Here is a 13,784-nt window from a genome sequence, read left to right on the forward strand (position 1 = left end):
GGCTATCTCGTCCACCAGCGGGACGACCATGATGGCCACTTCGTCCATTCACAGTTCGAGCTCAGCCAGAGTAGCTGTGGAGGTGATCCTACGTCACCCAGAGACGCAGAGGATTACATCATCCACAGTTCTGCGCCCAACCCTACCCAGGAGGGCCCATCGTCCAGCCAGTAGACTCTCCTACCGCCCCGAGACCCATTCACCACCATTACACATTACAGGCGGCGTCGTGTCAGGCGGAGGGACGACAGACAGGATACGAAACCTTTACCCCGAATAAATGAGTCGGGATAGTATTAGCTGATTTATTTCTTGTAGCCTGATTTTGTGGAATGATGTATATAACACTTACATTATTAATATAATAAATGTTTTTTGAATGAATCTCTGTGTGGTTTGAAGTTTAATTTCCTTATTTGTCCAAATCGGACTTATGTCAGTCAAAATAGATCCTTCCAGGGCAATATAAATCAAACACAAGACAATTGGGCTCCATAATGGAAAACGGGGTAGAAGCGATGGCTCGTCGTGTTTAATGTGGTGGTTGATGGTGGTTGTAGTGCTGTTGGGGGTGTTTGGAGTTTTCTGAAGTGCTTAAGGGTTGACGGAACTCCTAGGAGGTGGTGGTTGGTGGTGGTCGATGGTGGTGGTAAGGTTGGGATTGTGGTGGGGGTGGTTGTAGTGTTGCGGGGGATGGTTGGAGTGTTTTGAAGTGCATAAGGGTGGTCGAAAGTGGCGGGAGGTGGTGGTTGGTGGTGGTCGACGGTGGTGGGACGGTAGGGATTGGTGGTGGTGGTGGTGGTTGAGGGTGGTGGCTGATTAAAGGCTGGGGGTGGTGTGTTGAGGGCAGAATTAGGAGACTGGGCTACAGGTTGCTGGTTTTTACTCCAGCGGAAAAATGCAATTTGGGACAACGTTTTATGTTCTACATAAAACACTGTCTCAGACAGCGTTTTATGTACAAAAAAAAAATGTACATAAAACGCTGTCTGGGACAGCGTCTTATGTGTATTTCAATTTATTTTTTTTTTAAATTCAAAAACTAAGAATTTTTTTTTAAAAAAAAAGACAAAAGATAAAACGCTGTCCCAGACAGCGTTTTACAAATTGAATTTTTTTTTTAAAAAATCCAGGGCATAAAACGCAGTTCGAGACAGCGTTTTACCCTGGAAGCTTAGTTTAGTAAATAGTTTTGCCACACAACCAATTTGGTAAATACTTTGCCAAATCAGCCTACTTTGGAGAAAAGTCCCTCCTTGTTAGGTCGTGGGTTCGATTCCCGTGTTCAGCATTTTACCTTTTATAGCTTTTCTATTTCTTCCCTTTTTCTTTTACATTTATTTTAGCTTTTCTATTTTTCCCCTATTCTCTTTCAATATTTTTAATATTTCACATTTTTGTATGTTTTTATTTCCGATCTGTTTTTTTTTTTTTTTTTTTTTTTTTTTTAATTTTGACCTCTTTTTTTTTAATTTCACTTTCCTATGTTTCTATTTTGCCATTATGAACTTATGGTACATAGCTATTGTGAATTTGTGATTGGCTTCTAATTCAATCTTTGACCTTTCTACTTTTCCCTTTTCCTATAATTCTAGTTTCTACATTAATTAAATTTTAATTTTTAAGATTTTGTTGATAAAGAATAACAACTTTTATAATACATCTCTTAACAAACAAAATTTTCACAATGCAATGGTTCCTTCGAATTATTGGTAATAATTGAAACTTGGATTATGACATTAAATTTTATCATACAGTCATAATTGTCGTACATTTAAAGTTTTCAAACCCATATGTTAATATTTACAATTATAATTGTATGTTCAAATTAATTAAAACTTAGGAAGCAAATTGCTCTCTTAAAACATTATTCGGTATAATAAATGATGACCCAACAACTTTGAATTTCTGGATCTGCCACAGTTTGTTGCATGACCAACATCAAAACTTAGATGAAAGTAGCTCATGAAAATATAGCCCTTTGACCAATATCAAAATTTAGATGAAAGTAGGACATAAAATTACAGAGCTCAATATCTCAGCAGTTTCTCTCTTTTCTTTCTTGCTTTGAAAATAAGTGCCAAATTCTTCTTTTGTGAGGGGAAGGTGACTTCTTTGTTTGTGGAGGGGAGAGGACGGGGAGTTGTGATGGTAGGAGCCTTGGAGGAAAGGGTGGTGGCTTGGTGGCTGATGAAGGGATCCGAAGAAGGGGTGGGAGATATAAGATATGCACTCTGCATGATTTCCAAACTCACAGACTAGTTGCATGGTTTTCCAGTTTAGTAAAAATAAATTCTGGTTATCAAGAAATAATTTCAGTATACTAAAACTAATTAGTAGTTAAAAAAATAAAAAATTAAGTTTAGTAAAAATAATTTCAATTCAACAAAATAAGGTGAAGAAAACAGGATTATATTCATTAATTTAGCTATTCAAGTCATTGTCAAACAATGATTACTCAACACACCCATATAGTTCATGATGAAGAGTTGAAGATAAACTCCACTTCTATGAATTTTCATACCAGTATTGAGAATGCAGGAAATCTAAACTCGTCTCGACCATTGCAATTCAGGTAAAAAAGCTTCAGTTCTATAGCTCCAAATGACATTACATTCGATTTCAATCCAAGGTTCATTTTACGTTCTATGTTGAAGTTCCAAAATTTTATTCAAGTGGATGTCATAATGAAATAGAAACAAAGCCCCAATCATATAACACGCCAACCCTTAATTAATATGGAGGTCATCACGAAATTCTCACTGACCACTAATAGTTCCCACAGAACAATACAAGTTCTTTGTGCAACAACCTTTCTCTTGAGATCCAACCCCCAAAACAGTTCTAAGACCTGAAACACACCTCTTGTCTAAACTTTGCAATATATGGATCACAAGCTCCTACCCAATGCTTGGGATTATCAGAATTGCTATCAGAGACTGTTCCTCCAATTGCTACCCTTTTATATGGATCATAATACAGATAATTATGTACACAAATTTCGACTACCAAGGCTCGGAGAACTAATCTCCCAAAACTACCCCCACTAAGATAACTGAACCTCGAATCACTGAGAAAACATGTATTGAAGATTTGAAGTTCTGCAAATTTCATAGAATGTGTATAACCTAGATCCTTAAATGTGCAACTAACAAACATCTCCATATCTCCACTTGGCATCCAATTTATGATGTAACATCCTAATTTTTACACGTGTAAAGATGCTTTATATAAGACACATCAAATTGAGTTTAATCTGATCAGTGTTAAGGAAAAGAGCTCCCTATACAAGACCACCTAAACTCATCAGTGTCCAATACCAACAGGAATGGCATCATGGGACTGGAACCAAAATCACAAAACCTCGACTGTCAATCATGCCAAAGGTGTTAACAGACCAGTCTTCAACATTAATATCTGTTCTTTTCAGCATTATGGGCTCAAGCTGGCAACTTAAGATTCGAATTGTTTTTCCAGCTGAAATAAAAGAAAATAGAAATCTATCTTAATTTCATACACATTTGAAAGGCAGCATCAACAGGAATTGATAAAATTCTTAGTTATTTACCTGATAAAGTAGTAATAAAAGAAATCTGCATAAAGGGCAGTCTGAACAAGGCCAGAGACGCAAGCTGGAATTTGAAGGGGAATCACATGTCAGACATTATTATCTTGGTGATAGCATTGTTTTGCTCTAGGAAAAACCCTACCTATCCATCGAGTGAAATATGGTTTTGTGAAGTAGCGATAAATCCAGTTGAAAATGTAGAACGCCCTGTATGCCCTGTAAAAACCAAGAAATCTTATTACATAAATGCTTTAAATGGACCATTAAAATCACAGGACCAGGAGGTAATTTTGACCCAAAAAAAGGAATGTGGATGTTAAAGACATACTAATATAGTACTCAACAACTCATCAGTCACATCTAAGAGATCACGTAGAAGTCAAATTCTGAATAGTCTCTAAGAAAACAATCGCTAAGCATAAAATGGAAACTAATTTGCACTAAAACAAGAAGAAATTCAGGCATTTTAAAAGATGTATTATGATCATCGTTGCCTAACTTAATAAGTCTAAAGCTCCCTGACTCAAACAGTTGAGTATACTTTATCCCTTGGGCCCTTGGCAAATAGACTTGACATTAGAGAGATACATTGTCTAATAGAAGACATTTTTACGTTGTTACACTGCATAAATGAAGCAGTACATTGTAAATGATGGGAAACATACAAGAAAAGTTTTCAAAATCAAATATTATCAGTAGTTATTGTAGCAAAATCTGCAGCTGGGGTTTCATGGATTTTCCACCCTAAGCTTTCTGATAGAGTACTGATCCTTGTTCATATTACTTTATTAAATTTTAAAAGTCGATACATACTATCTTATCTAATAGAACATAGATATTCAAGGAAGAGACCAGAAATATAGGTTGAGCAGCTTAAGAATACCAATGCAAGGCATAGTACCATTCAACCAATTTCATTAAGGCTGAGAACTTTTTCTTCCTCACCTTATTAGTCTGTTAATTACTTGCAATCAAAATTAAGGTTCAAAACATTGGACTTTGGCCACATTGTCTCTGACCAGAGGACCTGACACATCCTATGATTGGTTGAGATGCTCTTCAATCCTGTTATATATTGCTACATCCATATTCTAATGTTAAGAATTGAGATGACGTGACTTATATTATATTCCGTACATATAGCTTCCTAATTTTGGAAGCAGCATGATTCCTTGTCATCATAATGCATTTGAGGAGGCTTAGCTAGTGCATGGTATAGTTGTTAACTTATTATGCAAGTAAATAGATAAAGGGTGGATTAGCGCAAAAATTGAGTAATCTAATTTCTGATTAACTAAATGTTAAAACGATACTATGTCATGACTATTCCTAGTTGTAGGCATATCTTAAAATTAATTATTTGTGTTTTAGTTACTGCTACATTCTCAATCCAGTCTAGCACAATCAAAGCTGATTGAACTTTCTAGGGCAAAGCCAGCAGAAGGTTCAGAAAGATAAATTTGATAAAATTCACAGTTAGATATACATCTGAATCAGGAATGATTTTTCTTTATTAGCTTTGTCCCATTCTTCAGCTTCTGGTTTAGCAATCCATATGATAAAAGAGCAATTCAATGAGGCAAGAATGGCACAGCCATAGATCCTCAAGATGTGTTTTAAGGTGGGACATTTGCGATACTTGAGTTATAATAAAAAGAAACAAGTTAGATGAATTTAGGACATACCCAAGAAAGAAAACATATTGAGCTGCCAAGTTGTCAACGTTTCCACTTCTTTGTAGCAGGAAAAGCTGGGGAAGAATAGCAACAGCTTCCAAGTATATAGAAAATGCCCAGAAAACCTGAAAAAAAATAAAATATAATTGCGAAGTGAGCTACATAAGTGTAATTGAATATGTCTACAGTCTATGCATGAGTCTAAGTTTTAGAATAACAAACATTACTTAGAAAAGGAAAAAATAAAATCTAAAAGAATGCCCTCCAAAAATTCAACTAGTGCAAAGTACTAATGAAGAAATGAATCAGGAATAAAATGGAACCGTGAACATTATCTTTCACAATCTAATTAAAACTATGGCCTATACTCTTATATTGCAGAGTAATGCCTCAGGAAACCAAAAGCAACATTACTACAAAGCAACTCAGAAATGTTTTCCTCATCAGATGCTGGGAAAGTTATGCTCTTTAATTTAAGCAAACTTGTAGGGATTACAAGCTAATTGATTTGTTGGAGCAATAAGTAGAGCATTGAAAGGACAATAAATTAGCAAAGAGAAATATCCCAGAACAGGAAACACGTTTGCAAAGCATTAGGGTAATAAGGCTTTGTAAAATCTGAACTATATTGTCTTAAAGGTATATTATGTGAACTTATATTCTTATTTGAACTTATTTCCAATGTATCAGAATTTACTTTCACCATAGTAGAATTTAATTTATTTTTAGTTTTTTACTGTAGTAAAACTTATTTGTGATTGTGTTTGAACTTGTTCTCATTGTGGCATGTCCTAATTGGACTAAACTTATTTGAGCTTATTTTGGACTGAAATTTCCTCAACTTCTGTACTTTAATAAAGAATCTTCACCAGGGTTGGGGTGAAGGGATAAGAGTATATGAGGGCCAACTATGCCTACATTTTTGTGGGGACACCATATGCACAGTTCATGCTCTTCTTTAGCTAAAATAAAGGCAAAAGGCTTACAAAGAGAAGATATGTTATCATTTATTCAGGCTTAGGATGAGGAGCATTATTTACTAAGTTACTCCATAAAAAGTAGGGAAGAGACTTGTACATTGACATGTTCCAAATTTCCTATTTCACTGTTTTTACACAGCAGGTAGACATTAATAGAAATCCCCTTGGGATTATAGAGATAAGCAGAGCAAAGCGCTTAAAACATTCTTTACAAACTTGCACAGGTCTGATGCTCAGCAATTATACATCCATGTCATAAAAGTGCTGTAAAAGTCAAGTGACCAGATTACCATGTAGCAGCTCAAAAAGCAACCGGTATCATATGAAAATGAAAATTTGAGTTACAATGGAAGCGAATAATTTCCTCTACCAGCAAAGTTTTCAAATTTCATTGAACATAAATAACTATACATCTCTTAATCCTCTTCCAGGGAAGAGGGTGTGCAGCTCATAGCTTCATAGATGAAGAAATCCCTGGGAACAGTTATATAGTTTGGACAGATACAGGATTACAAGATCATATTACCATTTGGAAACTGCAAAAGTATAAACATGGATATGTGCACCATATATTAGTTTTTCTAACGAACTAACAGAACAAACAAACACAAATAGATTTCTTTCCAGGCTCTGATTAAAAGTGACGACAAAAAATTATCATCACAAAAAACACAAATTTCTAAATGAAAATGTTTTTTCCAGAATTTACCTCTTGCACGGTGAACTTCTCGTGAATTAACAGCGCCAACACAAAGCTCCCAAGGACGAGAAGATAATAACGAAATGTGTCAAGCTCTTTGTCATATGAACGCTTGATGACAGGGTGCAACCTCATAGACCAAACAATAGACAAGGAGCTAACAATGAACACAACCTTCATCATAGTGTTATAGACAGATATGAAATCTGTGAACAAATCAAGGTAGCGAGCCAAAAATACCAGCGCATACAGCTCTTGCGTCTTCAGTGAAATGCCTGGCAACAATGATCCCACACATACTTCAGAATTTCAGATAACACGCTAATGAACTCATCAAGCACCAGCTATTAAACTACAGAAAACTGCTATCTAAAATTATTAAGTTATTCTTCTTAAACATACAAACAAACTGTGAAAGTTACAGCACCAAATTACAAATACCAATACATTGGTACTCAAACCGCCATTCATAAGTCTCATCGCATATTCGACTTCAAAATCACATTCTCCCTTCCATTCGGACTCAAAGACATCGCGCTAAAACTCACATTAAATCCCATCCTCAAATAAATGTCTCATTCTCCATATTTACAACTAATGCCACCCAATTGAAGCATAAATCAAGTGAAAGTGAAGTCCACTACGTTACTTTCATCATCCATCCAATAACAATCAAATCATGCATTAACAAAATTCAATCACTAATAGAAGGTTTGCGCAAAATTTCAATTAGTTATCCACAATTTAAGGAAAAGTCAAATAACAATTATAACACCTCAAAATATTTCAAACGAGATTCTGGACTTCAAAAATCATCACGAAAATGACAAATTTCTTTCACTTTCAAATATATTCTGCGCAATTCTTAGTCAAAATTCAGTCAATATAAAAAAATAACGAAAACTTCCGACATTCAACGACTCCATCATTTCAACTTCAAACAAACCCTAATCTTATAAAATTACTCATTCTGAATAATTATTTAACAACAAATTTACGAATAAAATTCAGTTAATGCTCAATTATGTATCAAACCGTCAAATAAAAAATGTATCAAACCGTCAAAAAATAAAATAGCAGATAATGCACAATTTTTTAATTCAACATTTGAATAAATATACAAAAATCAGACGAAAATAAGTAGGAATAAAGTGAAAAATTAACGAAAAAGAGAGGAAGAATGAAGACCTGAGCATGATTTAGTAGCATAAATTTTGAGAAGTAAGACTATAATACTGATTAAATGAGTCATATCACCGGCAAATCTGAAGATATTCATGATTGCTAATGCTTTGAATTTCTGGAAAACAGTGGAAATTAACAGGAAGGAATGAAATGAAATTTGTAAAATAATGAAGATTGCTTGTTTGTTTGTTTTTTGGGGAGAAAAATGAAAAATGAAAAATGGTGAAAGGAAAGAAAAGTAGTTGAAAATGGAAAAGAGGAAGAGAGAAATGACGTGGCGAATAGAGAAGGTGGGTTTTGTTTCCACGTACTTGGGTTTGTTTTCGGTGTAGGTAGGTCGGGCTCATTGGTGTTTGGAATCGAGCCAGAAACTCTAGCCGGTTGATTGTTTGTTTGTTTGTTTGGTTAGTAAGAACGAGAACTTATTGCAATAGGTTTCAATTTAGATTTCTAATATTTTGGAATAATCGGTGATCTGTGTATCTAGGTGTACCATGTACCTGGACAAAAACAATATCCCGCAAAATATGAAGCGCGGGAACTCTCTAAAAAACACGAAATGAACATTGTTCACTATATTAAAGAACATGAAGGGTTGATAAAAAGAAGTGAGAAAATCTGTCCACAATGCATATAATTTCGGAAAAAAAATCCTCCATCGGCCACATTTATTGATAAAATATTGAGCAAAATTATTTCCCAAAATAATCATTTTCTCTCTCTAGAAACTCACTCTCTCTCTTCAAACCATTTTCTCTGTTTACCAAAAAATTCAAATAACTCTTTCATAAAAAAAAGCCTTCATCTTCCCTAGTTATTTTCGAAATTTCATCAACAATTCAAGCCTCAGTATCATAAAAATGACCAATTATTCTAAAATGTAAGTTTTAATTGTGATATTTAATTTACATGCAAACCCATTCTAGTTTAATTTAATTCTTTTTTAATTTTAAGTGTTAATTTTTTTTTTGAAAAAGTTAGCAATAATAATCCCAACTTCACGGATTTTGTTTTCAATAATCCCAACTTTAGATTATTCTGGAATAATCCGAAGTTTGGAGGATGTTGATTTTCTTCAATCCCTAACCGGTCAACAAAAGTCAATGACCTATTATATCAGGTCACTTGACACGTGTCAAGTCTTGATTGGTCCAAAAAATAAAAAAAAATAAAACAAAAAATAAAAAAATCACAAAACAACAGTCAGCATCCCCTTCCCCACCGGCCCACCTTAACACCTGCCTGCCAGATCCCCGCCTTTTCCGTGCCGACCGAGCCCCTTTCCACCGCTGACGTCGCCACCTTCCTCCCCTGCCATTCCCCCATTCAACCACGAAGCAAACTCCTCCCCCACTCGCAAAAACCCCAAATCGCCCTTTTCCCCATCTCGAAACCCTAGCAGCTAGGGTTTTGCGATGGTGGGGGAAGGGTGTGTGGGGGTTTTTAGGAGTTGGGGAGAGTTTTAAAGGGAGTTTCAAGTGGTGGTGGTGGGTGGAAAAGGAGATTCACTGGCCGGAGTTCGTGTTTTAATGGAGCTTGTCGGCAGAAAAGGAGATGCGCTGACAGAAAAGGAGATGCGCTGACAGAAAAGGAGGGGAGGAAGGAGGGTTGCATCACCGGCGTTGGGGAGGGGGGAAACCGGCGCTGGGGGAAGGGGAGTAGCGGCAGTCGCCGGCGGCAAGGTTTTGGGTGGGCAAATTTGGTGTTGGTTGGTGATTTTTTTAAAAAAATTTGTTTGTTTTAAAATTTTTGTTAACCAATTAGCTCGTGACATGTGTCACTTTTTTAAAAAAAAAAAATTAACCCATTCGACAAGTCACTGGTTTTTGGGATTGAACAAAATCAACAGCTCCCAAAGTTCGGATTATTCCTGAATAATCCAAAGGTGAGATTATTGAATCAAAATCCGTGAAAGTTTGGATTATTATTTTTAAATTTTCCTTTTTTTCTTTGAATATTTTAAAATTCAAAATAGAGAACATAATAAGGTTGAAGAAGAACAATTAACAAAGGAGGAAGAACAAATTCAAAACAAAAGCCTAGGAGAACAACAATCTATCTTAGGTTATTTTTTATTTTCTTGTGTTTAGTAGTTTTTCCTTTTTATTTTTATTATTTTATTGAAACTAATGTGTTTTTTCTATTTATTTTGTTTTTGTTTAGTTTTTCAGTGAACAACAGGTAGAAGATGAAGAAAATCTTCCTTTGTCTAGTATATTTGTAATTAAAGAAACCAAAGACAAACATGCATCAGATGTTATAGGTCCAATTGTGGACCCCACAATCTTGAGATCCATAGAGAGTATGGATGATACTCCAAAGTAAGTTTAACAATCACTTTCTTGACTTTTTGGTGTTTGAAGTCTTCAATGTACTTCAATCTTAATTAAAAATAGCAGATCTATGATTGGTAGAGTCATTAAATTTTTTTTTTTTTTTTTTTTGGTGAATTTGTGTGTATGTTCATTTTATTTTAAGCTATGTTCTTTTTATGGTAATGTCATCTTTAAAAAAATATCCACTGGTGTTCTTTTTTGAAAAGCGTAATGTTCTTCTTTTTGTTTAATTTGTGTGTGCTTTTTGTAAATATGTAATGTTCTTTAAGGGTTTGCATATTATTGTTTGGCATGTGTTCTTTTTAGGAATATAAAATGTTCTTTAAGGGTATACATGTTGTTCGACATGTATTCTTTTTAGGAATATAAAATGTTCTTAAGTGTATACTGATCTATTTGTATAAATAAAAAAGAAAATTTTAATGTTCTTTTTTGAATACATCCTTGATAAGCGTCAAGTTGAGCTAGTTGGAGAAATTAAAACTGAATATCAATCACAACCAGAGGTTTAGGAACAAGCAAAGAAGAAGAAAGATTATCGATTCAAGCAAATTTCTACAAAAAAAGGTATGATAATTATGTGTTCTTTTGATTTTTATAATCATGTTCTTCATTAGTTATTTATATGTTCTTTTATAAATTGTGTATGTTCTTTTGAATAATGAAGGGAATCTTATCCATTATACATATACTCAACGAATGTGATGTTCTTTTACATAATTTATTATGTTATTATTTATATTTATGCAAACTGGTCTTTTTTATTTACTTTGTAGTAACAAGAAGAAAGCTGCCAATAAGAAAAGTAAGGATGATAAAGAATCAGACAAGCTAGCTAAGGATAAGGTTGTGGCAGAAGTAGCAATGAAAATGAAAATTACTATGGAACAGCTAGAAGGGAAGGAAAAAAAGTTGGTGTTAAGGAAAAGGAGGGGTCCAATGGAGGAGCCTTATTTCAAAGTTAGAGAAAAAAATGAAGTTGGTATCCCACAGTTAGCTTCATAATATATATATATAACAACGAGTCTTCAATTGTGGTTTTTCCAAAAGAAGTATCACAGGAGATACATGTAGAGAGAAAAAGAGCTAGAAATATATAGCATAAATAGAAAAAGAATGATGATGCGGATGATGAAGACAAAGATGAAGAAGAAGAAGGAGACGAAGGAGTCCTTACATTGAAGCCAAGGCATATAGTTCAGCCTTTGATGCAATTGATTAGTACTTTACAAGATAAGGAAGATAAATTGGAAGCCATAAGGATCGGAGTATGGGTTTTGGTGGGTTGTTACACATTAACTTACCAAGGTATTCTCCAAAATTTGCTACTATGTTGGTGGATAGCTTGAAAGTTAACAGTTTGTGTGTTTTCTGTAATAGAAGTAGGGCAATAGATATTATGCCAATTGATGTCCATCTAGTATACGGTATACCAATTGGTGGAAAAGTGATAGTTAAATCAAATGATGAAGATGAAGTTCAAGTTGAAGCAGTGAGAAAGCTTATCATGGTGGTATAGAATACCAAATTAAAGAGATTGGTAGAAAAATTAATGAATATAAAGACTCCTCTTGATGATGACTGGAAGAGGAGTTTCTTGGTATTGGTGGTTAATTCTTCTATAAAGTCTATGTCTGATACACAACTCTTTCTCAGGTAAAATTTTTAGCAAGTCTAGTGATATTCATTATGATAAATAGTAATGTTCATTTTGATGTTTATAATGTTCTTTTCATTTTTTGTTGTTCATGTTCTTTTGGAATCAATTTAATGATCTTTTTTCATAATTCAATGTTCATCATTGTGAGTAGGTTCTTGTATACATCAGTTAACATCAATCAAATTCCTAAATATGATTGGTGTGCATACACAATAGAGAGTTTGGTGGAGTGGAGTCTTTATTGGAAGGGTGATACCAAAAGATTTTTACCCAAACCATTTCCATTTCTTATGGTAATATATATATCATGTTCTTATTATGGTATTGATTCAATGTTTTTTTTTTAAAATATGTATAATAATAACTTGATATTTGTTTTGTTTTATTCATATGACAGGTTTGCTACTTTGACTGCCTTTAAGGCATACTCTTAAGACTCCAAGACATATCCCAGTTATTAAAGAGTGAGATGTTGACTTAATCAAATAATGTGTAGATCTTGAAGTAAGACTTGGATTTGGGCATATCATATTATTGGATAGAATACAAGCCCTTAATTAGCCCTATGACTTTGCACTTTTAGAGGAAGCAAGCATTTGCTTTTTATGAATTACTAGGGCGCACAGAGGGGCTAGCTCTTGTGGAGAAGTTATATTGGCGTGTGTTTACACCTTTGGTTTGGATGATATTACGTACTATTTTGTTTGTACCTATGTGGTGGTTTTGTAGAAAGGATTGAAAGCCACCAAATTTTTTTATGAAGATTATTTTTAAAATCCTCAAAAGTTTGACAGTATTATTCCAAAATTATCATTAAATAATATTTAATTGATTGGCATCCCTTCATATCGTATTATTATCTCTTCATATCTTAAGGGGCAATTGTTAGTTTAGAACACTTAATTGATTTGCATGTATCAATAATTCTTAGTATAATATTTCTAGTGTGGTTTTCTTCACATTAATTTTTTGTGAGCTTAGGTCATACGAACTAATAATATGTGAAATGTTGCAGCTAAAAACTTAATAATGTAAGCTCTTTTATGTTCTACGACCATCTAATATCTATATCTAATACTAAAGCAATAACCACTTAGTTATATTTTTCCTCTTAAATTCCTTCATTTCTCCCATAATTAATACCGCTTTTTTTTTTTTTTCCTATCATCGATTTCCCTTAATTTTAGGATTTTTAAGTTTTTTATATCTCTTGATAACATATGCTAAAATATCACTATTTATATGAATCCAATTTATAATTCCATAACATTGTTTACGTGCCATCAAACAATGTACATTTCAAAAGCTAATAAACTTTAACAATAGTTGCAGTAAAAGGACGACAAGATTATATTGTGAATAAGAAGAGAAACCACGAAGGAGTAAAAATAAACAGTCTCTTGGTAATAAACATTCTCTTCGTACATATAGAATTTTTTTCTTTTTAAATAACAATAATCATAATCATCATAATAATGATAATAATAATAACGATTATAATAATAATAATGATGATAATGATAATAATGATAATGATAATGATAATGATAATGACAATGACAATGACAATGATAATAATAACGGCGCCACTCTCGCGGATTTACAGTCTAAACACCCTACTTCTCCAGCTCCATCCTTGTCTGATATACCTGTTGATGGCGTTCATCTCGTTACTACTT

General features: G+C 33.8%; 1 protein-coding gene and 1 long non-coding RNA gene across 3 annotated transcripts; one reads left to right on the top strand and one right to left on the bottom strand.

The window, feature by feature from the left end:
* Nucleotides 1-3,085: 3,085 nt before the first annotated feature.
* LOC110736353 (ER lumen protein-retaining receptor A-like) lies at nt 3,086-9,067 on the bottom strand. The gene is made up of 6 exons (XM_021916558.1): nt 8,113-9,067; nt 6,934-7,199; nt 5,254-5,369; nt 3,711-3,784; nt 3,569-3,632; nt 3,086-3,477 (listed from the first exon to the last, which is right to left on the bottom strand). Exons 1-6 carry the CDS (start codon nt 8,201-8,203, stop codon nt 3,441-3,443), a joined length of 648 nt encoding a protein of 215 aa, XP_021772250.1. The 5' UTR covers nt 8,204-9,067; the 3' UTR covers nt 3,086-3,440.
* An 888-nt stretch (nt 9,068-9,955) lies between these two features.
* On the top strand, nt 9,956-12,933 carry LOC110736363. 2 transcript variants are annotated; one of them, XR_002514239.1, is made up of 4 exons: nt 9,956-11,012; nt 11,222-12,101; nt 12,257-12,398; nt 12,503-12,933. It is a non-coding gene; the product is annotated as an uncharacterized LOC110736363 (long non-coding RNA). The 2 variants fall into 2 exon arrangements; XR_002514238.1 differs by having other exon boundaries at nt 9,957-11,012; nt 12,257-12,933.
* The last annotated feature ends 851 nt before the right edge of the window (nt 12,934-13,784 follow it).

Source organism: Chenopodium quinoa, unplaced genomic scaffold (assembly GCF_001683475.1).
Source record: "Chenopodium quinoa cultivar QQ74 unplaced genomic scaffold, ASM168347v1, whole genome shotgun sequence".
Lineage (NCBI taxonomy): Eukaryota > Viridiplantae > Streptophyta > Magnoliopsida > Caryophyllales > Amaranthaceae > Chenopodium > Chenopodium quinoa.